The sequence below is a fragment of the Polypterus senegalus genome, chromosome 16 (genome assembly GCF_016835505.1).
Source record: "Polypterus senegalus isolate Bchr_013 chromosome 16, ASM1683550v1, whole genome shotgun sequence".
In the NCBI taxonomy this organism is placed as follows: Eukaryota; Metazoa; Chordata; class Cladistia; order Polypteriformes; family Polypteridae; genus Polypterus; species Polypterus senegalus.
In genome coordinates, this window is record NC_053169.1 from 45,438,447 (window position 1) to 45,466,052 (window position 27,606).

Sequence of the window (27,606 nt, forward strand, 5' to 3'; positions counted from 1 at the left end):
AAACAAAGAGATGTTATTTTATTTCTTTAACATTCGGGAAATACAAATACTGTATGTGTATATATGATATGGCACGATTATTTCTAGAGGCAGACCTGAAGTGAATTCACTGACAGTGAACTTTAACACGTTTCATGTGTCTGTAATGACTAAGCCTGAAAACCCGAGGGCTTCTTGTTCTTTTTTTTTTCACCAAGACAACACCCAGAGACAAAATCTGAAATTAATACATGTCAAATGAACCACTGAATTGTTATAATAATATTGGAATGCTGCTGGAGAGTTTTGCAAAATGCTCCCTGTACAACCAGCTCATTTAAAAATAAGTGTAGTGATAGTTCAGTAGTATAATAGGACTTCAATTTATATTACTTGTTTAATTATGTGTATTTTTCAATAGCCTTTAAAAATACAAATGGATATGCCATATTTTTGCATGGGCAATTAAACGGCAGAGTTTTAGCAGTGGGATTGACTGCGTGGTAATGGTGTATACTGTATTTGTCCTCAAGTTCCATCTTGGAGGGTCACAGTGGCTGCAGGTTTTCATTCCGACCCAAGATCTTAAATAGAAGCCAATTATTACAGCTGAAGCACTTTTTGCTCAAGCAACATTTGTGTGCTTCATTTCAGGTAATTTTCTTGTTAAGACTCCCAGTCCATAATTGCTTCTTTTGATTCTACACAGCTGTACCTACTCTTGTTACTTGCTTCTTTCATTTGTAACTAGCTGCCACTTAACAATGAGATGTTAAACACAAACAAAGCAGCAGTTCACCATCTCACTTGCCTCATTTACACCTTTGTGTGGGCACCATGAATTATTTGTTTTAATAAAATATTTGAAATTAATGGAGCAGAAAATATGAAGGACTAAGAATTACTAATCGGATCTGGCCAAACAGACCTCAGAAAAAAATGAACACATCAGGAAAGAATGACATGGCAGAGTAAAAGTCATAGATTTAAATAACAACATGAGGAAATCAGTGTTGTTACGTTTCAGAAAGGGTTTATTCCCTGGCTTAGTTGTATTTTCTACTTTATTTTTGTTGTTTTCAAGTTACTGTTTTTCATGTCTTCAGATCATTTCTGCTTTTTATTTGTTATTTGTATTGTCAAACACAAGTAATTAGGGGCAGCAACAAGGCCTTGAAAAGGGCAATACCACCTCCAAGCAGGAGAGGCCTTTGTCTATTAACAACTTCTCCTCTTTTAACTTCCAGGACTAAATCCTCCCAGGATTACTGACATCACTTCCTCTCCCTGAAAACCGGATGTCCGACTCCTTCCTCCCTGGATGGGATATAATGAGCCTCATCACTGGAAGATGGCATTCAGTAGTGAAACCCACATTTGTGTGTAACTTGGTACACCAGGAGAGACCTTTGCATTTATTGTGATAAACTAAATGGTCAAATATGCTTGTATTTACCTGCCAACCTCAATTTTATAATTTGATTACATGGGCATTCCTTTGGGCACCCCAACTCTTTTTATGTGTTTCTTGCATTTCTTTACTATGTCTTTAAAAGTTTCACCATTTCTGGAACTTTGTGGATGGAAACCCAGGAGGTGGGAAACACACTGACATCACTGTTCCTGGGTCTTCTCTTTGCCTTTCTATTGAGGTCAGAAAGAGGGTCTCAGCAGTGGATCATTAAGTGTTGATTGCTGGAGTTATGTAAATATTTTTTCTTCTTTTGGATATTCTGGATTTTTCACTTCTGCCATTGAATTTTGCTTGTAGATTTCAAATCTTGGTAGCCTTGGGTTGACTTTTTTGGCAAACCCTTTTGCACCCTTTCCCTGTTTTTTTTCTATTTGTTGTGCCTCTTTTTACTTTTTGTAAATACATTGTCTATTTATAAAGATACTTTGTTTTGGGTACTCACAACAAGCCAAAGTTTTACGACAGCCCAATATCTTGTAACACATATTGCAATTTTCCTAATATTTAAAGTCATTGTTTAAACTTTCAAAACCAGTTTTCGAAGTCTGCATATAGTAGTTGGGGGCTGGAAGTCTGGGATAAGACAGTTCTATTAAAGTGTGGGCCTGCTTGTAGAGCTATTTGCAGGCCTCAGGCTCCTTTCACTGTGCCTGTGACTGCCTCTCACAACACATATAGACTAACAAGATTGTAAAGTTTACGGTGAGAGGCATGAGATGGAAAACGATGCTGGGATTGTTGAATAGCATAGAGCTGCAGCTCATGGCTTAAAATAGCAGATACAAATGCCAAACAAAAATTGGCAGCCAACATATTGACATATGAAAACCAAGATAAAATACCCATTTGAAGACACAGAAGAGTATAATAAAATGTTGTTATATAAAATAATGGAGAACCTGCTAATATTTAATAATGGCAAGTGAAGTGTACAGAGCATAGTGAAATTCTTACTTGCATGTTCAAACAATATGAGGTGTCACACTTGTGCCACTAGGAGTGAGCTGAGTGGACCAAGTGGAGGTAATTACCTGCCAGGCCAGGGGGTGGTGGGGTGCACTAAGCCTACCTCTGTTAACTCAACAGGCCAAATATGGGAAAATCTACCTGATTCAATGACACGTCCGGTGCCGGCCCCCAGACTGAAGTCACTTTTGGTTCCGGCCTCCAGAATGATTTAATTTCCAGTTGCGGCCAGATGACATCACTTACGCCTTTCAGCTTATAAAGCCGCCATCTTTCCTCCACCAGTCAGTTCAGTGGAGAACTCAAAACAATGCACATGAGTGCTGTTCAAAAAGCCTTTTGCAGCCAGGGACAATATATGGGTGGCTGCCCCAGTGCATTAACACTCTCCAAAAACAGAAAACACAAATCAGCTTATCTGATGTTCAGTAATGCTCCCACATCATGACAAAATGGAAAAAATTCTAAATAAAATTACTGAATACACTTGGGTGAAAATACAAGAAAAAATGGCTCCCCGTTCTCCTCTTCCTACTACAACTACCACTACTAAAATTGCAGTTTTTATATTCTATATGAAATTAATAAATACATAAAGCCCAATGTAACTTTATTTCACCACTTTCTTCTCTCTGTGTAAGAGATCCAGGGTCTTGTCTTTGAATCCCACACAGAGTATGAGTGGAGTTTGCATGTTCTACCATGTCCACATGAGTTTTCCATCTACATCCCCAAAGACATGCAGTCAAGGCTAATGGGGGGCTCCAAATCTGTTGCTGTTTTATGCTTTGTACTCAATGCTATTTGGGTAGACTGAAACCCCCAAATTAAATAAGTTTAGAATTGGTATTTTACTACCTTCATTAAAAGCATCATAACATTTTTTCAATTTGTCGGATATAGGGACCCGTACAATACTTTACTGGCTACCTCAAGCAGCAAGGTGCTTGGTGTTATGACATAAAATATAAATGTAAGCTTTACTAAAGTCAGTCTGCTGTGTTGTACAATTAAATTTGCTGAACCAGAAGGACGGTCCTACATACATGTTTGAACAACATGCGACAAATCATCACTCTCCAGTGAACGTAGTTTTAGTGTGCAAATAAAGATGCAATCTTCATTAAGTCTAAGTCAGCCTTGGATAGAAGCTGTAAACATGCTGGACCCCAAATGTGCAGAAAAGAGCTTGAAACAACAGGCAAGGATGAGCAAATAAACTCTGGGCTAAATGATTTCCTGAACATTTAATGAAATGATCAAGTGTGTCATGCAAAAGATAACCACTGTAATGACCATGTGCATGATAGATGGTCAGAACCAATTGAATTACTGCCAAAAGCATCAGATATGCCTTTTCTCTGCTTTAATAGTAATTTAACACGTTGGTTTTAACACTGAACGCTAGTTAAAGGATACACAAATAATTGCAGACGTAATGAACATTTGGAAAGGTAATAGTTCTTACATGTTCCATCATCTCACATCTGTTCCCCAATAAGATGATATTTCTTAACATCATTTTACAGAGATAGTTGTAGTCATGCATATTCTTTACCTGTCAACTGGAGGGTTAATATAACAATAGTCTAATATAATCTGACAGATGTGGAATAGCTGTGACTTGGTAGCATAAAAACAAACCCAGCGCCAAAGCATCATTAGTCATGAAAAAATGGAAGATCTGACAGCATATAAATTGCAATGAGTTAGTTCTGTATTTATATGCACTGTGCCTTGTTTGCACATAGAAAAGGAAATGAGACAGTAACAGGAAAACTTGAATAGACCCTTAAAAGCATCTGGCCTGATGACAAACAAAGACAAGAGTTTTGCTATTCCCTGAATCCATTTCATTTTGAAATTCCTCACACAGCTCCATAGTTCTTAAAAGAATTGAATTAGAGCATTTTATAAAGTTCTCATTCTAGATGGTAAAATGTAATTTGAGAGTTGAACTTTCGCCAGGAAAGATTAGGCTGAGACTGTTCTTTTGGTAAAGGTATTTTTTGCATCTATATAAAACCAAAAACAAATGGCCCTTGGATTAATGGTACACTTAAAGTCATTATTAAGTATGAAATTGGTGTATCTGCCTTTAAATGAATAAATTAGTTTCAACCCCTTATCCATCTGCTTTTGGAGCCTTCTTAACCTGATAGACAGTAACTGTGACCTATAAAGTAGAAATCAACCCTGGACAGAACCCAGTCCACCTTAAGATTCATTCATTCACACACCCACATGCGTTTACAGTGGGCTGATTTAGAGATACCAGTCATTTACACCTCTTTGGAATAAGGGAGAAATCCAGAACACCCCAGACAACAGACAGCAGACAACATGCCTACTCTACACTTAATACAGATCTCTGGAGGTGTGAGGTAGCAGTATGAGCAATTGTGCCACTATATCTCAGAACGCAATATACACAAATCTAACAAAAAAAGTGAAAACAAACAGTATGAAGCACTCTGAAAATGTACTTTATAACTAGGAGAAGGCAGCAGCATGAACCAGCAATTGAAATGTATTCTTATTGTAGAAACTGGGTCAAAAATGAGCATGAATAAAAGAAGGAGCAAGAGAAAAATTGTGTTTGTTGTTAGAAAAAACAGCCGTCCATTCATTGTTTCCTGATTCATCAAAGAATCACAGGTAGAGGACATCTATCTACTCCAATGGGCATAAAAACAAGAACCTGGAATTCCAATGACTAACAGGGAAATCTCTGTCTCCTAAAATCTTAATCTGCACATAAATCTAAGTGGATGACTTTAGACCAAGAGAGAAAACTTAACTTCTTAAACAAAACACTACACATAAACTGGAAATCACACCACCATCAAAGAGATACAAGGCATAAATGCTATCTGTTGTAACTGTCATGTGCTGCTTCAGCTAAAATGAAATGCACTGTAAAATATAGTGCTTAGATGGGGCTTAGGTAGGTCTTGAGAGATTTCAGTGCTTCTCCACTTCTGTGTTCATTGAAGGCTTCCTGGCTTATGAATATATCCCCTTGAGCAAATTTAAGGTAAATGTAGTATTAAAACAATCTTGAATTATTGCCTTATGCTACTGATGCATGTTAGGCATAAAGAAGGTTCTAGGAATAGGACCAAGGTCATGTTAGCAGTCATTTACATGTGTTAGGGATAGCTGCAGGTGTTAATGGCTGCACTATACAGGATAAACTCTGGGAGAAAGTCTTACTTTATGGCACAGAATATATTGTCAAACACTTGGGCCCAGAGTGCGCCTCAGAGCTTCTGAACAGGTGGGAGTGGAGGGGAAGGAAAAGTTATCATACTGTCCTTAACTTCCACCCCTTCTTTGCCTCTAGAAGAAAGGATGACACCCTAAAGGACAGCAGATGTCACTTCTGTACTGCTCCAGGAAGTTCCATCTTTTATGGTCCTTCCACTATATAAAGATAAGAAATTGGCTATCATTTCAGAATCAACTTAACAGGGTAGTCCTCCTATTATGACATTTACTTACATTCCGGCACCAGCCCAGTCTGGCTAGTAGTATCAGTCTGCAAAGACTACTCGAGTCTTGCTTTTGCTGTTTTCTGCAGTTGAATGCTTCTTATTCAATGGGATTTCCTAAACCTAGGCCCCAACATTTGTTTGACTTCCTCTCAAATAAAATAAAATGTACACATGACAATACTGCACTTAGTACTAATGTAGATGCAAAACCTTTACACTCGTAATGTGAAAAAAGTTTGGTGAAAATCTCTCAGAAATCATAAGAAAACTCTACATCCCAACACTTGTCATATATGAACATATTCCTTAGGGCTGGTATCTCACAGATTCCGGGTTCAAAATCTAGCCCAATCTTTGTGTGGAACCTGTATGATTTTTATCTGTGTGGGGTTTTACTCTGGGTATTTAAGATTTTCTCCCTCATCAGATTACAATATGAATAGTTATAATGACTCTGAATCTTTTAAGTCACCTTAGGTTTGAGGCATCAACCAAATAATAATAATAATAATAATAATAATAACCTGTGTTATCTTAGTGATTAGTATGTTCTATAATACTTGCATGGACAACACATGAGCAAATGTTTTAATAAATAGTGAATGGGAAGACTTGATGTTTCAAGCAAGGACAGAAATGGCTTTTTTTGAAGAACTTTCAGACAACAACTTTCAGACAAGAAGTGATACACCTTCCATTTGCCAAGGTAGTCTTTTACCCAAACATATAAAAAAAATCACTTCTTTAAAGAATACAGCACCAGCAATGATAAAAACTTATGAGAAACCAGCAGCTCTAAATAGTCCAGACAAGCGACTCTGATGACTGACTGCCTGCCTGAGACGATTTGCTGCCCTGCTCCCCTAATTACCCTTGTGTCATCCTTAATCAAGATCAGGAACAAAGTGATATATAAACTAATTAATGCAAAGCCCTTCACCAGTAACACAACAATCACAATGACAGTCATTACACAATTATAAGCTTAGCTCCTTACCATACAAGACCAAGAGCTTATTTACAAATACGTAATTATGGCCAGATGCTTTCCATCAACTCCTTAATATAGCCAAAGCCATCATTTATGTCATTTTCCAGCTAATATGGCTGGCCTCTAATGCACTCAAAGCCTGGGGCAGTCAGACATTTTGGCCGGATTCTTATATGCTTACATAAAAAAATCGAGTGAAGAATCAGTGAACTGTAAAAAAAAATAAAAAAAAGTCTGCTCCATTCTCAGCGCGGGTGTGGAACAACATCTTATTGACAACAGGAAATTAATGCAAGAGTCAGGTTTTGGTTTTACACCACCTTCATCCATCTATTTTGTGAAGCTCATAATGGTAGTAAGGAGCGTAAGATAGCAGGACCAGACTAGTCGATGGGAGGGCACACTCTCAAAAAATTTCCAATAAACTGTAAAGGGTCAATTCAAAATGGCTTGGCAAAATAAGTCTCAAAACTTTGGAAAGAATCAGCCACATCCATTTCTCCATACATTAATTTGCTAATCTAGTTTTTGAATCCAATTCAAGGTTGGGGAGCTACAGATAATCCTAATAGCATCAGAAACAAGGCAGGAACACAGTGAACATGCTCATGCATACAATGTACCAATAGCAACTTTAGAGTCACCACCAAAATAAAGTGTCTTTAGGAGGAAGCAACGTTTATTTATGAGTCAGGTCATCTGCAGATCAATTTAATGCAATTTATGGAAGTGGCGGACTGAAACCTTGCCTAGAAGCATCATTTTCCATGCAGAAAGCGCTCCATAGCAGATCACACCCACAAACACTCATACAGGACAAATGTAGTAGCAACTGTACTGTCAAATCCACGGATTGCATGTCCAACCAACAAACAATATGTTGTGACTCACTGGTGCTATAATAACAAGAACATATTACAATATACAACTGAATTTTGAAGCTAACAATTAAACCACATCTTTGAGATGAATAGTCTTCAACCGCCTATCCATATTCACCTACCCACTTAATCCATTTTAGGGTTGCATAAGGCACAAGTCAGGCTCCACTCACAAACAAACCTATGCACATTTATATCTGGCAAATTCAATCATTAATAAACTGCTCACACACATCTTTGGAACATGGCAGGAAAACCAAATCAGATAGAGAAACCCTACAAGCACACAAGGAAACATGAAGACTCCCCACAGACAATGGCCAAGCTGGAAGACTCTCCCAATAGTTTTCCTCTTTGTGGAAAGAATTTAATGTACACATTTTTGCTAGTTCAACAAATATATTGTATTATATCCACATCCAGCCATAAAAGCAGCCATTTTCAGGTTCAACTTTGTGTATTATGTGGGGAAAACTTGTATCAAAATTGTGAAAGAGTCGGGGGCAACCCTGCACTGATGGCCAATCAATTGCAAACCCTACTCATTCACACAAGCATGCGCAGCCATATTGGGACAATACATAATCTATTAAACCTATAAATGTTTGGGAAACCTAAATACCCAAGAAAAGAACAAAGATAACAAGATAATCCTTGGTGGGGTTATAAGGAAGCAATGCCACTTTGCCATAGGGTCACTCCTATTATATACTGTTTGTGTATGTGTGTGTGTATATATATATATATATATATATATATATATATATATATATACATACATATATATAGTGCCTTTGTTATGAACTGAGCTGATGAAAATTGCAGTTGTTAACTGTTACAATCCATGAGGTTTTTTTTCTCATAATTCAGGCATTGAAAAGCTCTGCACACAATCAATAACATGTGTTGATTCCAAGGCAGCAAAGCTTGTATAGAGATACTTATCAGAAATCCATCAGCGCTGTTGCACTTCTGATTACAGCCCCGAAGATCGTCAACAGACAAGATCAAAGAATGAATATCCCTCGGCAACATAGGGGTGCCGACACCAGCGTGATAATATTAGGAGGCCACAGAACACAGCAGGCGCACAAAGCAGAAGGCTCTTTCCCCTTTCGCAGTCACGGTACAATTTACTTGCTAATCCATTTCTTCATTAATGCTTAAGGTGCAGCCTATTAAAACTGATTAAAATCTTTTAAATTGCTTTTGGAGACTTTGATAGGAAAACCAAGATTAAAAAGCACAAAAGTTGCATTCTACATGTTCAAGAGGCAGTCAGAGGTTTAATGGTTTAAGAAGCCGCTGCATCTTTTAAGCACCTAACAGTCTGGAAGCAGCTCTCTGCCACTTGATCTGGTTAATTTTGCTGCTCATGAACCTGTACAACAGCCATGGCATATTCCCCCGGCAATGGACTGTTACATTTTATGAGGATGAGACCAGAAACATTGTCTGATTAGGTGTTTAAGGATACTTCTTATTTAGAGCAATTTGCAGATTACATCATTTATAATAATTTAACATGGATTTGTTTCTGTGAGCAAATGATAAACTGCTACAAAAAAAAAAAAACAACAACAACTGTGGAATGATGAACATCTGTGACTTCTATTTCTTTACAAAAACAGGCAACCAGCGATAATAAAACTAGAAATATTGCATAAAATTCCATGTGAGTGGTTACTGCTGATAAGGGAACTGAATTCAGAGCTGACAGGTATTCAATTCATTTTTGTGCCAATTTGCATTCCTGAAGAGCTTTTATAGAAACATCTGTATCAGCTATTTTTGTTATATGCCCAGTGCTACTTATTTATTTCTTTAGCCAGAAGAGGAGGTGAGGACACCAAATTCTTTCCAGTTTCAAGAAATCAAATTACTCGTCCAGTAAATATGCAGTCTGCTAAACAGGATGAGCCCAGGAAAGCGTGCAGAGGTTAACCGTGAGATCTGTTGTGTCACCTCACAAGTGACACTGGATGATGGGGTGAATGAGGCGTAGAAAGACAGGAGAATAAAGAAGGATGAGCTCTGTATATTGCAATCAGTGGAAGCTGCCTCCTAGGAAAGACGTGCTCCTTTTGGCAGTCTTTGAAAATATAACTATGCTGCATCGTTTCTTTATGTAACAGCTACTTCAGTAATATACAGGAAAAATAAATCAAAGAGGGAACAATAAGGAGTTTACTTCTGTCGAGGCAGTGATGGACGATTCGTGTCTGCGTCTTTCAGCATATATTGTAATTCATTTCAGCTTTTGTATGGTTTTACACATGATGTACATCCACATATAATTGTATAAATTCCTGCATACACAAATATACATATGGATATGAAATCTACTGCAGTATAACTGTCTTAGCAATTCTAAAGTGACCATGTATCTTCAAATTGATTCAAATACAATATCAAAAAATTGCATCATCTATTAAAATATTATATCTGCCATTTTTCATATTGTCTGATTCAATTAAGAATGTTAATATTGACTACAAAGATACTCTTCATATAAAAATATGTATGCAGACACATATACACCTACTTCATACAAAATATACCTATTTTCATAAAACAGTGCACTTGTCCAATTGCCTTGCACACGGTTTATAAATGCACCAGTATTTAAGCTACTAGTCTTTATTTCTGCATATTGCACGGTTGTCTTTTGAAGCATTTTGCTCTTTTGAAATATTGCTAAATTACAGAATTGTTAAGGTAACTTGAGCGTACTCATAGGCAACATCTAGGTAGCATATAATAGTGCATTTTTATGGGCTTGCTGCACTTGCTGTAGTCATAGCGCAAGTGACTGAATAATTTAAAGAAACACCTCATGCTGTAACAAGAAGTGTCTTAGGGAATTTTTTTTAAGTTGCTACATTTTGTTCTGGAGCACTGCTAACACACTTAGTGTCATTTCTTGATATTAATGTACTTGTGTGCTGTGGGAGTGAAGTGTCACCTTATTTTCATATGACTGGAAGACGTGTCAGATGGGAAAACACAGAATGGCCTGATTTTCCTTCAGGAAGCACTGTTAAAAGCACAGTTTTGGGTGGATTTTCTTTTTCTGAGAAGGAAGCTCTTCCTTTTTATGACAGAGAAATGCATTTGTCAAGTTTTGAGCCAGCAGATCCACTTCAGCAATAGGAAAAATGAAATAGACAAAAGCCTAGACTTTGCTATAATCTTTAAATGCCTCAAAATGTAATTTTCCCATAACTGTTTTAATAGGGAAGCCGAGCTGGCTGTTACAAAGTAATTGTCTGACTATGGACCTTGCCAATTAAATCTTCAATGTCTAATGTCATAACACAGGTTACTAGCCACTTATAATGATGTTTGAATTGGACAGGGGCCATTTACCATAACTCAGAATAATGGTGGGCCGAGCATAAAGCATGAGAAGCACTAGGTGCAGCTACTGTATAAGCTTCAGGCCAGAAGCAGGAACCTTTATGAAAGCAGAAATTAGTATTGTGTCGCTGGCAAATGAGCCACAACAAGGAAAACCTCACTGGAAATGAAGAGCACCTTGCCAGGAATCATTCACGTGTGCTTAGTATTTTTAAATACCTGAGCCAAAAAAATGTATCATTTGTGACCCCAGTGGCTAAAGGAAACAAGGAAGCAGTCAAACTCAAAATTGTCCCCTTCTGTTGTTCTTTTTGTTTCCTTCTGGAGTGAAACAGAACAGAAAGAGACACAAGGCTGCAATATTCTGACCAGACCAAGCAGATTTCATACACACTAAAGCACAGGGACATCATCTATAATGTAGCAAATGACAATCAGTTCTAAGACTTGAAGAAGTGTAGATATGCAGGCACCACATTTATTGGGTTTGGTAATATTCTTTCTACAGTGCTGTTGCATTGCGGGCAGCAACTTGGGTGGTCAGTTGGCATCTGCAGCATCAGGTCGTGTGGGCACTTATTACATCCAGTCACTCTCTTATTCTCCCGCATTAACTTTTTACGCATCAATACCCAATTTTGATGCCCACATTGAATCAAGATGGAACAATGTCCTTTCAATTAAGCCAATAAGTGTGGAAAGCAAAGACTGAAATCAAATAAATAAATGCAAAAAGGCAAACACCCACCGTGTGATGCTCGCATGGAGGCAGGTGACCTGTGGATTTCAATAGGCACTGAATGATGTTTGCTGCCATGCAACTGATGAATGTGGTGAGATCCAAGATTTGAAGACCCCCACGTCACTCCAAGAACACAACCGAAAGTCAAATGAACTATCCAAAAAGCTGAGCCCGTCGTGGCAGCAAACGAGCCAGGGCTCCAACTGTAAAACCTTCTCTGGCAAGACATGATACCTGAGTGGATAGGATAAATCACAGAAAAAGCAGCACCACACCCCCTCCCCCAAGGAAAAAAAAACAAAAAAGCCAACACTCTGCCCCCCTCCTCCTCTCTCACTCTCACAATTCCATGGATGCCATTGTTTTAGTTTCTTGTGATCGGATCTTCTCTTTGTAAAGAGGAACTCTCATTTCTTGCTCTCTCTTTCTCTTGTTGTGTTATAAAATCCGCATCATTCACTCAAGAGAGGGAATACTTCACTTAGAACCAGAAAGGCAATCAAATCCAGTCTCTGAAATTCTCTGCTCCAGTTGAAAGCTGCCAGTTAAGTCTTTAAAAAGTCCACTTTAATCCCCACAAAAAATGAGAAGGAAAAATAAAGACACTCCAGAGCACTAACAGATCTCCAAGTTTCCCTCGTCTAAATAGTATCCAAATCAGAATCCACAGGATTAAAGAGCACCACAGACGCCACTCAGGGTCCCATCATTTAGACTAGAAATGGGAATTCTCCTTCTCCGGCTGAGGCAAAGCAGGATTTGATGCGCACTCTCTAAGGACGGCAGCTCCTGCTCCCGCAATCTGTGCGGACACACGCTATTGACAATAATACTAGAGGATGCAATTTAGTGGAGAGCGCTCCGCTCCCTTATGAAAGACGCTGGAAGAGACCACGCTGCCGAGGAGAGGGCTATGCAAATCTGCAGTCTCCAAACAGCAAATCGCTGAAGCCTAGATGCAATGCAGAGGAACAGCCTATTTAGGAAAGGGGATGTGCGAGCCAGCGCTGCCGATCGGCTCCGGTTCTCCGCTGCTCGCTCTCCTCTGCCACACGGAGCCTTAACATGAAGCAAATGCAAAGCTGAAGAGACACTAATAGCGTGTCACAAATCAGCACGTGCTATTTTTATGCGGAGAGGGTGAATCGCACGGCGCTGCTTCCTCTGCCTTCTGTCTCCTTCTCTCTCTCTCTCTTTCCCTTTTCCCCCCTTCATTTGCCTTGGGAAGCTTTTGCACATACCGCTGGAATGGTTACAACCTGCCTGGCGAGGCACTAAGGCTGAAGCTGTTGAATGCGCTTAGTCGCGCTGTACTCATCCATCATATATAATGAACCCCTTAATTGTTTTCTGTCCAAATGAAATTAACGGGCTTGTTGTTGGACAAGAGGGGGGAAACTCTTCGTCGGAAAACAGATCACAGCCCTAAAGCGTTTCTCTTAAAACCTCTAAGGGATGCGCTTGGCTGCGCTGGATCCAAGTTCAAAGTCAATTGTGTTTGAAATTCTAAAGGTGCACCTTTTGCTGTTTCCAAGCATCCTTCCGTTTTCCAAAACCCGCATCAACCAAATCGACATCGCGAGGAGGCGGAGCCTTTTGTCGAGCTTAAGGACCGAGGCAGTCCATCGCACGGCAGGCAGAGGAGCATCCATCGACCAATATCGAGGTCGGTTAACCCAGTTCAGGGATGAGGGATGCAGACCTCAATCCTGAACTCGCCATGGATGGTGCGATAATTCTGGGCACCGTTTAGCTTTTTGTTTTAGTATACCGTAGATTCTTCTAAATGTACACTACGCATGCAACCTGGAGGTGCCCAGAAAAGTACAAAAAAGCTTTCGTAAAAACAAATATTCTGACAGATTTTTAAAAATTCTTTACCTTAACAAGAATAATGATTGAAATTAAAAGAAAGACTTTCTTTGGAATGATTTTTAATAAAATATTTTACGGCATCCTGTTGGTTACTGCCTTGTACCCATTACTGAAAAAGTGGGTTTAAGACAGATGGCTATTTAATGTTAACCTTCATGGAGTATAAAGTAACATCTTGACGTTTCAAATGACTGGTTTACTTTCAGTTTATTAGACATACGTAATGAATATGTGCATCAGAAAAGTCACTATATTAAACTGTTTTTTGGTAAGCTGCCAAGCATTGCAGTACAGTTGTTTGTACAGTGGAAAAGACTTGGGTTCAAAGTCAATCTGAGGCTAGTACTGCTTTTTCCCGCATTTAATTTTAAATGAATTACCTGTGTTGGATTGGTGCCCAGCCCAGGTTTGCTTTCTGCTTAGTACCCTGGGTGTCAGCGGGACAATACAAACTTAAATAAGCAAATTCATAAAATGGGTGGGTGGATGGATGGCTGGATGAATGTACAGAAACTTAAAGCTGGCCCAATAATGGATATATGCAAGTGTCCTGTATGAAAGATTCACAATCAGCGCAGGGTTGAGTCTGACTTTTCATTACTGTTTTAATGGGAACATCATACAATGGAAGAAGGCACTGGGCAGCTGTCTATCACCAGACCCACACTGAGTTAATTTACTGGCTAAATGAGGCTATGAGTCCCTGTGAGCAGCCATACCACTTACACTGCTACACTTCTGAAGCTAAGCATGTTTGGAGCTGGCCAGTACGTGAATGGGACACCAACTAGACAGAAAGCTTGGGTTGCTACTGAAGAAGTGTTGGCTAAACCATCAGGGGCGATTACCCTGTGGCCTGTAGTTGATCTCAATGCTCCAGAGCAGAAACAGGGACACTGTGCTATTAAAACAGTGCCATCCTTCGGATAAGATGTAAAACCGAGGTCCTGACTAAGGGTGTTGCTAGCTTTAGCACTTATTGGGGTTTTAGCCCCCTCTGATAATGCTATTAGTCCTACAGGTATATTAGGTGGAAATGTTTGGGGGGTCCCAATTTATTTCTCTCAAAGTCAAAAGGGGGATTAGGTTTTTGCCCAGTCATTTAAGCACGTCAGAAAGCACAACGAGAGTCATTGCGTGTTTGGGTTCCCAAAGATCAGGTGCTGAATGCCTCTGACCAGGGGCTAAAGATCCTTGGGTATACTTTGAAAATAGTAGGGTGTAACCCAATGTCCTGGCTAAACTGCCCATCGTGGCCTTGTCCTTTCTGGCTCCTAATCATCTTCTTGCCTCTAATTGGCTAACTACAGTATTGCTCTCACCCCTTCAACACCTAATGGCTAATGGCTGCCGTTGCATCATCCAAGTGGATGCTGCATATTGGTGGTGGTTGAAGTGGCTCCCCCTGTCTATGTAAAGCACTCTGACAGTCTAAAAAAGCACTTTAAGTGTGACTATTTTTTAAACATGAAACGAGTAGGTGTTGAAAATGGAAGGATTAATTTGAAACATTGGTCTTCTGTAAAACAAAAATGATACAGATTTTTATCCAGTGTACCACTTTACTAGCACCCTCAAGTCTTGAAACTTGTTCATGAAACACTTACTTTAATGCATAATTGTGTTTGATTTCTGGTTAAAAGCCTTAAAACAGATGTACTGTATATACAAATATATATAGATATTACACATATAAAACGTATACTATACATACAGTATATAAACATACAAATGCATACTCATATATTATCTGCATGTGTATTTATTTTCTAAACAGCAATAAAACAGACTCAAGATTATTCTGATACTTCCCGCCTGTAAATACTTAGCATACAATTCAAACTGATTTTTGATGTAATGTTTTACTAACCTTACCTCTTGATTCATCTTAATAACTTTTTTGTATGAAGCACTTAGCACTGTACAATCATTGTCTTATTCTGCAAATGGCAGGTGCAGGGTAAAGTATGCAAATGACAGCACCTGGATGTTTCTGATCCCAAGTGTTTGATGATGACCCTTGCCATAATGTCTTATATGCAATTTAAATTGATCTGTTGTAAACCGTCCTTACTTAGAAATTATAAACGAGACCAACCATCAAATTGTTATCTTTACACAAGAGTTACATAGATCCCAGTATTCAAACCATAATTGCCACATATTTTTGAATTAAAGTTTTTGTATTATGTGTGAAATTAGATTAAAAATTAGATTACTGATTTACTGTTGAAAATGGTTGTTATAATGTGAATAGATCTGTATTAGATAATCAATCTAGAGTAGATGTCTCCTGCACTTTGTAATGAAAAGCCACTGTATCTAAACCTCATCTTAGATTAACACAAAGAATTGCTTGAGCAAAAGGTATAAAGGCATTGAACATTCAGGTTATCAAATGTAGAAGGTTACCTAAGGGGGCTACCATCTTTTCTGGTCTGACATGGTATGTTGCTGAACTACTGAACTGTCTGTAGACCAATAATATTGCAAAAAATTAAACTCCCTGAATCAATACATGTAAAACGTCCATAAATGTTCATTGTAGTTTGTAAAAGCGGTGTTTGCCTGTTTTGCATACTGCAATGTGATTTTTAATCATTGTCAAACAAGCAAACTAATTTAAAATAATGTTGCACCCATCAATTAATTTTCTACAGCCACTTTTTCCCGCACAGTGTTCTTAGGAGTCTGAGTTTCTCCCGTGAGCCTGGACATATGGCATCACGTGAGATGCCAGCCTGATGTCAGGCACATGTATGCGTACACATCCACAATCACTCAGGAGTATCAGATGAGATAATTGGGATAACAGATAACAAACACACTTGTTCCTCTTGTCTCTCAAGCATACTATGTTCATAGTGAGTTAATTCAGATTCACCTATCAATAAAACAAGATGTCTATTGACTACAAAAAAAACCCAAAAAAACAGTCTCCACACCAAAGGTATTACATGCATCAGGTATTTAATAATTTACCTCAACATCATTACTGTACTATTAGAGGAAAATGAAAGACCACAAGCAGAATCTGCTTGTTTCACATGGAGAACTTAATTCATCATGTCTTGTGATTTTACATCGTAAAGGCATGCCATGAAGTTTCAACTGATTCTGAAATGCAAGCTTGTTTGTGGCTTTTGAAACATACCTTACAGATTTGTTTTAAACAACTGCCTGTATATAATATTTATTTATTCTTTTTCTGAAGTTATGTTTTTCATTACAGTGTTGAGAGGAGACAGAATCAAACAACAGAGTATAAAGGACAAGAAAGGATCATGTCACGCAGGAAACACCAGTCCATCCAAGGCGCACTCATGCCCATCAGGCAAAAAACCTCTGGGTTGCAAATGTAAAGAACCTGAACATCTTTAGTTTTCAAAAACCCACAAAACAACTGAATATGTAACACATATTCACAACAAAATATAAAACAAAATAACCTGAAATATGTGCAGGTTTCACACAGATAGGTAGCAGATTTGGAGACAGAACCTGGGCTTCAGGAGCAGTGAGGCATCAACACTAACCACTGGGCTCTGCTCCGTAACATTTAAAACTATAAATTGATTGTTTTAATGTTCAAATGATTAATTCAAATTATGCAAGTACAGTACAATAATAATAATGAAAATATAATTTGAAAATGTATAATATTTGAAAGACAGCATATGCTTTGATTGGCTCCAGCAGACCTCTGTGACCCTGTAGTTAGGATATAGTGGGTTGGATAATGGATGGATGGATGGATATGCTTTGGAGACTCTGGCAAATACATACACATACTGTATGGTATATACTGTGTATACACGATGTACTTTTTGAAGTAGGAGGAGTTTTTATAACAGTAATAATATATAAGATGAGAGGTAGAGAACATGATAAGGGTAAATTACAATTAACTTTTATAGCCACAAAAAATGTTTCTCTACTTTTCAAAGCATTTATCTATTGCTGAACCTGTATACTTAATTTCATGATTGTGGGGAACCAGAGGGACCTATCCCAGTACCGTCATGGTGGTAAGTCCATTGCAGCTCTTAATTACAAACAGCTATATCAGAGTCACCAATCAGATGCAGGAGACAAACTTGAGTCCACCCAGAAGGATATACTGAACACCAGCACAGGCGGATCATGTTCACTGCACACATACACTATCTGTCTGTGATTTTCAAGAGCTGTGAAATAGTAATGACCCAGCCATAAAAACCTACAAGACCTACTAGTTAAGTCCTCTCTCTGCATATGGGGGGCATTGCAGAGTTTGCAAGTACAGTAAGTGCAGATGTATGCTCTATACTCCTTATCCCTAACAAGGCTGTTTCCTGCATTACACCCAATACTCCCTGGATAGAATTTGCCTTTCTCTCACTCTCATATGGACTATATCGGCTTGGATGAGGGGGATTAAAAGAGAATGTAATGTTTAGTGGAGGGCATAACACTCTCAAACCTGCTTAATCCCATTCAGGGACAAACAGTCCACCACTCATATACAGACCTATATGGGGCCAATTTAGAATTCTCAACTAACCTAACAAGCACCTCTTTGTGGCATGAGAAGAAATCCAGAGCACCTAAAATACACACACACACACGCAAAGACTGAAAGAAAGGGCAAACTACATACAGAAAGCCATCAAGCACACACAGTATTCAACGCAGGACACTTGGCTCATGATAAGACCTGCACCAGCATGTCACCCATTCGTATATCTCATATCTTAAATTAGTGCACAGTTACAATAGAAACACTTTGTTTATATTGTAAGAAAAGTTACTAATTTCTCATTTTATGTCCTGAACTGTATTCACCATGTTTAATAATGGATAGACAGACTAATGTAAGGTCATATTGTACAGTTATGTACTTGACCATTACTGTATTATATTGGGAAACTGCCTCAGCCTATATTCAGTGACAAGCTGAATGAGGATTTGCACCTACACTTATGCATCAGCCTCTCTTATAAATTATTATTATTTAAGACATATTTCTACATTTGTATTAAAATATTAAATGTGTTCCTTTAACTATCAAATGAGATAGATATACTGTAACTCGGGAGTGCATGAGAACAAACAAGATGCAGAAAGCAGTCAGTGGCAACTGAAGATGTTTCATGTTTTATCAGTCATAAGAAGACTTCAGAAAGGGTGACTTTAAAACACAAACTATTGGCTAAACAGAACAATAGACTATATAATGATGATTTGATTTCCCTGCATTACTATATTTTTTTATTTTGCCCAGAGGAAGGTTTTTTTTTAAACATCAATTAAAGTTTCCTAATATTAAATTCTGTAGGAGAACAACAGAAAGATTATGTGTGGTCTACATGCAAAATGTATCTGGTTAATCCGAGCAGCACACATTGCCCATTCAATGACAGAAGTTATAGGCTGATCTTTATTGGTGCAATATTTAATATGAGTAAAGCCATTTGAATGTATTTGAAACATCAGCGCTTACTATTGATCTGGCCATGCGGTATCTAATCTAAGTATAGATTAAAGTATGAGGAGTGCTTATAGGAAAGCACATGTCCTTAAGTCTAACAGATAAAAAGACCAAAATGTTTTCATACACCTAATGCAAGGGCAACAAAGTCTCTAGTATTTTTCCACAACTAGAAAGTCATCAAATCAAGAAACTATCATGTCATTGAGGCAGGCACAAAATGTAGTCCAATATACAACTCACACACCGAGTTCTTGCCTCAGGTACAACGGCCCAATGTGCATATGAAAAATTCCAGCAACCTCCAAGGCGAAGAGTATTTATTTAACCTGTGGGACAACAAACATGCCGTGCAAAACTGCCTCCACAATCAATACATTGAAACAAATTGTTATTTTGCCTTGATGGATGGCACAATAATGGATAAGGTTCGTGGACAAAATGGGAACATTGATCTTTTTAAAACCAAAGAAAAAAGCATATAAATATTTTGACTTTTGCTTTTGGGCTTGTTTTCTCTGACAATAGGTTTCTAGATGCCGTTGTGTAAGAATATCAAGACAGCCATTAAAGGAAAGAGAGCTGAAAGTAGAAGCAGTGTCTGGTTTATTTATCACTTGTCCTTATGTTATACTGATTTTTTTGTTTTACCAGTTTTACCGGAAGAACATTGTTTCTGCGGCTGTATTGTGGGCACCACAGTTGCCACAGTAGATAGTGCAGTGTGGATTTCAAGACCTAGCTCAGTCTGTCTGATGTTTGCACGTTCTCCCTATTTCTTGACAGATTTACTCTCACATTTAATGACATGTAGATTATGTTGATCAGAGTCCATCCATTGGCCTAGTGTGAATGAAGAAAGGTGGCTGGCATTTTCAACATTGCTATTTCTGTCTATGCTATGGACTCCTCGCCCCATAAATCTGCACTGGAATGGGCAAATCTGACAAATTTTACAGTGTGTTGTGCTGTTACTTTAAAGGTTCAGTTTCCTAGGTTTGAAAGCCACTGCCTGGTCATCATCCTTCCACATCCCAACAGAAATGCTGGTTAGGCTGACTGGCAGTTCCATATTGGCAAAGTGTGAGTAAGTTGATGTGTGTGAGAGTAAGCCCAGGGATGGGCTTGTGTCCTGTCTGAAGCTATTTCCAGCCGTTGTAGGCCACTGTAACCCTGAAGTTAATTAATTGGGTGTTGTATTAAGTTATGTATGTTCAAAAAATAAATATCACAATGGTTGCTTTTTTATTTACCTATCTTTCTGTTCAATAAATTATTTTGAGTGGTTATTTGGTAGTACAGTGCTTAACATCACTATCTCAAAGCTTCAGGTGTACACATTTAATTCCCTCTCTGCTCACCGCCTGATTGGCAGATTCTCTGCATTTTTTCCTGTTTTTTATTTCTTTTTCCATGTCAAAAAAAAAAACAAAACAGTATGTGCAATTACATGCTGTGATAAACTGGTGTCTTGCCCAGGCCTTTGCATTCAGTCCTGTCAGGCCAGCCTCTGTCCTCTTGATATTCTATTAGAATAAATGATTTGGAAAATGAATGAACAATTATATGCAGCATTTCATTTACTTTCATCCATTAGACCACTTATTCCAATATTTTGTAAGGTTATTGTGGCATAGTGTTAATGTAGCTGCCACACAGTGCTGGAAGCGCTGCCTAGCCTCTACCTGCAAGGTGTCTGCAAGTTTTCCCAGTGTTCCTGTAATCTGCTATTACTGTTTTGTTTAAATTGGTCTGGTGTGTATGAGAACGCTCTGTGACAGAATAACATCTTGATGCTGCCAAGACTCAACACTCTATGACATTCCTTGACAATAAAATGGAATAAAAAGAAAATATTGAAATATTAACACACTTGAGGTTCAAAATGCATGTGCCAGATGATCATTTTAGAGTAGCCAACAACTCCAATGTGAAATACTAACCTGTGACAATTGGCAACTTCAACTATAAAGGCTTTGTATTACACATCAGACTCTCTTAGTGTGTCTCTTAAAAATCACTGAGTAAAGGGGGTTTGTTAGCTGGTGTTACCCATAAGAAATTAAACAACATTAGTTGAACTTTGAATGAGAAGGATGCTAAGGATAGAGCTGTCAGGGAAGAGAAAAAGAGGAAGGCCTAAGCGAAGGTTTATGGATGTGGTGAGAGAGGACATGCAGGTGATGGGTGCAACAGAACAAGATGCACAGGACAGAAAGATATGGAAGAAGATGATCTGCTGTGGCAGCCCCTAATGGAAGCAGCCAAAAGAAGAAGAAGAGGGTGTAACATCTTGTGATTAAAGCGTCATATGTCACAAAAGTAACTGCATAGCAAAGTGGAATCACATAAGAGATCAAGGGGAATGCAAATGTAACCTTTATATCTGTCACTGGAGGGTTTTACTATGGCTTAATCGGTGGGGTGGTGGGGTCATCTTAATAACAGCCACTGAGAAGTAATTAAACATTTGGATATGGAATGTAAAGCTAAAAGTGAATTTACCTTGAAGTAATATGAAATCTTGCATTGAAATAAAGTGTGACCCAGTGAGAAGTCTTTACACTTAGAGGATTAGAATTGTATAGTTAAACAGATAGCTAAAAACATAAAGACACCATATAAAATATAGATGATCCAAGAAAGGGCAACCGGTGAACTGGCAACAGGGTCATGGGTGCCCAAGGCTCATTAGTGCGTGTGGGGAGTAAAGGATAGACCATCAAGTCTGATCACAATGAAGAGCTATTGTAGCACATACTGCTAAAGAACTCAATTCTGACCATGAGAAAAAGGTGTCAGAACACACAGTCAATCCGATAGTGCAAGCTGCAATAGCCGCAGACCAGTTGGAGTGCCCATGCCGACCCCTATCCACGGCTGAAGCGCCTACAATGGGCATGTGAGAATCAAAACTGGTCCATGAAGCAATGCAACAAGGTGGCCTGGTTTGATGAATGACATTTGCTTTTGAATCACATGGATGGCCAGGTGCATGTGTGTTGTTTATCTGTGAGAAGAAGGCAAGCAAGTGGAAGTAGTGTGATGCTCTGGGCAAAGTTCTGCCAGAAAACCGGAGGTCCTGCCATTCCTGTGCATGTTACTTTGTTATGTACTGCCTATCTGAAGATTGTTGCAGGCCATGTAACACCCTTTAACGGCAGCAGTATTCCCCAAAGGCAGTGGCCTCTTTTAGCAGGATAATGCAACTAGCAACACTGCAAAAATTGTTCAGGAATGTTTGAGGAACATGATACAGAGTTCAAGCTATTGATCTGGCCTCCAAATTCCCAAACTCTCATTCCAATTGGATATCTGTGGGATATGCTGGAAAAACAGGTCTGATCCCAGGAAGCCCTACCTTGCAATTTACAGGACTTAAGGATCTGCTGCTAGCGTCTCTATTGCAGGTACCACCTTCAGAGTACTTGTGAAGTCCATGCCTCGATGGGTCAGAGCTGCTTTGGTGGTATGAGGGGAACACACACAGCACTCTGTGTATGTGTAAATTATACATACATACATATATATATATATATAAAACTAAATTAATTAAAACAGGGTGTGTCTGTCTGCTCAGAGGGCAGCCTACATACTGCTGTAATATGTGTTGTCAAATAAATGCAATTCATTCTGGATCAAGCAGGATCAAATCTGACATTGCTCACCACAGGGAGTCCTTTTAGGTATCCAATGGAAGTCATACTGGTGCCTCCTGATGACACTCTTTGTCTTTTTTTCTGATGCCACTGCCTTTTAATTGGCATGTCACTACAGATAAATGGTGTATTGTGTTCATATGGCCAGAGTAAAAAAAATATTTTTTTTTTGCTGAGGTCCTAGATGAACTGGTGCAAGCTTCCAAGTCAGGGCTATCTGGACTCAAATGCACAGGAAAAGCCAATGTCCTACCCACATGTCCAGCTCTGGAAACAAATATATAATTGTTGCAAATGTGATGGTATTTCCTTAAACAAATAGCTTCTCCTTCACAACTGGATGAATACTGGTGTTCACGTCAAATTTTTTTTTATATTAACAAAGTGCTACCAAGACTTTCATCTAGCTTGAGAGGACAGGTGAGACCACAGCTTAACCCAAGCTCCAGAAGATTGGCACCTCTAACAGGTCAGCATTACCCCCCTCAAATGCTGGCTCAGGCAGTGATAAAAGGGCTAAATACACATGAGAGCATCCCACTGCACAGCCAGCAAAACAAGCGGCATTGTGGTCACTTAAGACCTTTCATCAGGCACCTCGCCAGGTCGAGCCTGTCTTCATTTATGAGATCACAGAAGACCAGACTGAACTGACTTTATCTTGTACTCCTCAGCCTTTTTTGCTGCTTTCAGTCCACAAGGCACTAAAATGACCGTGCTTCACGTCAGTGCCGCTCCTCTTTAAAAGCAGCGTTGTGCATCATGAGAGTGACATCTCTATCACTTGTATGAAATGACCCTGATCAAGCTCTGACTAAGAAAACATGTAAAATTAACTCTGATGGCCTTCATCATGCTTCTCTTGGCAGGCACTCGCTCATTGTTTTGTGAGCACTGATGTATTTCCTGTCTCTGGTGTACACATGCAAGAATCTAGAAGACTCTGCTTCAGTGCTGGCCAATAATTCATCTGTACGCGATGAATATGGAGCCTCAAATCATGACTAGAAACACATTAATAGAATACAGGTTAAAATTAATTAGGAATTGTTCAGTTCGGGAAGATATCACCTAAGTGATGTTTAAGACAGACTACATGCATTCAATGCTGGTATCATTATTACTATTATTATTAGTTAAAAAGAACTGCAAGAATTAAAAATATAAACAGAATAAAAGGTAATCAGCTTGAAATGTTTCAAAAACATTCTGGCAGTAGCAAACACTTTTAAATGTGCTCTTACAGAAACAAAGTGAGTCATTAAAATTAGCTAATTAAGTATACATATCTGTCCTTTATTGCTCATGTAAAGGACACTGTGCAGAAGCTAAAAAATTCTGTGAATAAAATCATCCCCCAACCCTCATTTGTGGCACTATACTTAGTATTTGGCTCCACCTGGTGGTCAGTTTCGATCGCTCCTTAGTTATTTCAAAAAAATAAATGTAAAATCTTGATTTTATTTTTTTTCATAATTAGCATTATCATAAGTCACATTAAAATACAATACTGTGCATTAATCTTTATGCCACTTTTTACAGTCTGCCTTATTCCTTAATGTTTTACATCCATCCACCCATCTGCCCATGGTCTAAATTTGTTTATTATTCCATTTATAGGGTTGTGGGGGGCTACTCTCAATCTCGGCCACATGAGATGCAAGGCAGGCGTCAGCCCTTAATGGAAGGCTGTCCCATCCATACAACTGCAGTCAGTTTAGAGCTATTGGTTTGTTACTGGGCAGCACGGTGCCACAGAGGTTTATTCAGCCGCTCAATGGATTCTGCATCTTGGCTTTGAATCCTGTATCCGATATGTGTGTAAGTAGGTATGCCCATTCAAAATGTGTCTGTGAACTGTTTTGAATTTCTTGATTTTCTATTGACATTCTAAAGATGTAAATATTAGGATAACCGACAGCTCAAAACTAGCTCTGTGGGCATGTGCGTGACCATGGACAGTGTTGGACAGTTAGGCATGGGAAAGCCAGACACACCATAAAAAGTAATTGCATTTATTAGAACTACAACTGTACTGTCACATATTTACATTACATCTCAACCTGAATATCATAAATTGTTCATATTATAAACTTGCAATATGAAGCCAATCTCACTTACTTTAATGCATTTTATCTTCAAAATTATGAAAAAGTTCTTAAGTAAGGTTAATGATATTTAAATGACAAAATGGCCCTTTTGTTTTAGTTTGTTTTTCTGTTTATTGTTATTGTGGCATGTTATTTTTATAAACAAGAAAATGTAGGCATGGTGTAACGTTAAGAGATCAGGATAACTGCTTTGAAAGATGCGAGTGCTTTCAATTTTCTTTTACTTAATCACAGAACTTGTTCTGACTACTAAGGATCTGTTTGCCATCAAGAGCATTACACTATATTTATTGTATACTACACTTTACATAGTGAGAATAATCCACTATCAATCCAATACACGGTCCAAACCAGTTTAGTCCAATTATAAGGTCATAGCACTTGCAAGGAAATCCTGTATGTTCTCCCAGTGATCTACATACAATATACAGTCAGTCAGTCAGTCATTGTCCAACCCGCTATATCCTAATATAGGGTCACGGGGGTCTGCTTTAGCCAATCCCAGCGAACACAGGGCGCAAGGCAGGAGAAAACCCCGGGCAGGGTGCCAACCCACCGCAGGGCACACACACACACCCACACACCAAGCACACACTAGGGACAATTTTGGATCGCCAATGCACCTAACCTGCATGTCTTTGGATTGTGGGAGTAAACCGGAGTACCCAGAGGAAACCCACACAGACACGGGGAGAACATGCAAACTCCACACAGCGATGACCAGGGAAGCAAACCCAGGCCTCCTTACTGTGAGGCAGCATCGCTACCCACTGCAATGTTTATGTAAGTGGAGCACGTGTAAGTTAAATGACAAGATGTGTCAAGGATGGGGAATGAACCAGCAGCCATGCATTTCAGTGCAGAACTTCTTAGCGACTATCACATCAGTTATCAGGTTGTTCTAACATGCCAAAAGGTTTACGGCTGCAGATTAGGCAGACTCCTAACTGTGGCAGGCAACGTGTCTCAGCGTCACCATGAGTAAGTTACTTGTACCCTTCCTGCAAAGTGCCTTGGCTGGTTACTGGCTATGACTGGTACTAAACACTACATCGCCCCCTAGTGGCTATGGCTTTGGACCGTAAAGCAGAAGTCTGCAAAACCAGTCCTGGAGAGCTGTTGTGGCTGTAGGTTTTTGTTCCAACCTGACTGCTTAATTAGAATTCAATCCCTGTCAATAACAGATGTTATTTAATTTTATGGCTTATTTGTGTTTTCATTCTACCATGTCAGGTCATTCTCATATCTTGTATCATCAAATGTTTTCCTTTCCAAGGATATCGTTCAAATGATTTGTATTCTGAAGTAAATTAGTTATTCTCAGTCCTTTGCTTTTTTCTCTTCAGTTTCCTTCCAAATATTTTTTTAAACCAAGCAGTTCATGATGAATACACACGTCTAAATTAAAAAAAAAAAAAGTCGGACGGCGACTTGTTGATTAAAACTAAAAACAGAGAATGCAGCGGTTTACAACTAAAATAGGCAATTAATGTTGGGGAATCTTAACAAGCAAGACGACTAAAACAAAGAATAAAATGTTGTTGAAGCAATAAAAGCTTTAACAGTAATCGATGACTTCTCTTTAAGAAGTTAGGTTTGCAACAAACCCTGCTGCTACTATGGCCCTCCAAGACTGACTTTGCAGACCTTTGCTGTAAAGTATGATGTTGTCAGTTTAATCCTTGCCTGTGGTTTACTGTTTGACTCATAATCTGGTAACGTCTACATTAAATAACAGATACAACGAATTTTACTATAACTCCTGTAAAGCACATCAGAATGGTGTTCATTACAAGAAACTATTAAACATCATAAAATTTTCAAACCTGCAGGGTAAGAAATAATCTCGGATAGGGACTCAAGTCCACCACCGGGCCCTGTTCTGCAAACGGCAAACCCGGACAATTTGAAAACAACGACTAAGGTAACGTGCATCTCTTTGGAATGTGTGAAGAAAATCAAAGTGGATAGTAAAAGCCTAAGCAAAAACACAGCAAGATCAAACTCTACACAAAATGTGACTTTGAACTCCCAATCCTGCATCCTTGAGGTAGCAATGCTGACTGCTTTGCCACCAGGCTGCCCAGTAGATGCTATATAAATTAAACATGTTTGTTTATGCTTGTAGACAAGTAGAGATAAAAAGTTAACATGTGTGATCCATACTGCATGAAACTGAACAAAAGACATTAAGGCCATCACTGATAGACCTGAGCAGAGACTGAGCACCACAAAGCTGTGTTCAACAAGAGACGACTGTGAGAAAACCTTCACTAGCTGGTATGCTTGGGTGGTGAGTGGCAGAGTTGTGGAAGATACTATTGTTTTAAGAACAGTTGGGCAAGTTTTCATTAAATAGTGCCTTTCTGAAAATAGTAAAAGACAGTAAGGCTTCAATTACGAAGTGGAAGATAGTTTTGAATCACCATTGGTACCCATAAATATACTTAATCAAACATTAAGGTGTTAAAGCCATCCCTTAGGACATAAGCAAGGCCGAAGTTATTCCTTTTTATTCTACCTATTAGGCGGAATATCAACAGCAGAATATAAACGAGCTTCTTCATGGCCCCATCTGCACACGAGCCAGTATCGTATTAC

General features: G+C 38.8%; 1 protein-coding gene across 27 annotated transcripts in view; it reads right to left on the reverse strand.

The window, feature by feature from the left end:
* The window catches only part of nrxn1a (neurexin 1a), a 1,096,290-nt gene that overhangs the window by 375,200 nt on the left and 693,484 nt on the right, over nt 1-27,606 (reverse strand). The window contains exon 1 of one of the 27 annotated variants that reach the window (XM_039738498.1): nt 11,897-12,958. The exons of 23 other annotated variants lie outside the window; for them this stretch is intronic. In XM_039738498.1, the coding sequence (XP_039594432.1) occupies nt 11,897-12,119 (223 nt within the window). In that variant the 5' untranslated portion in view covers nt 12,120-12,958. Of the gene's footprint in view, nt 1-11,896; nt 12,959-27,606 lie in introns of those variants that run through there. 3 more of the 27 variants (XM_039738496.1, XM_039738495.1, XM_039738494.1) reach the window with 3 other exon arrangements.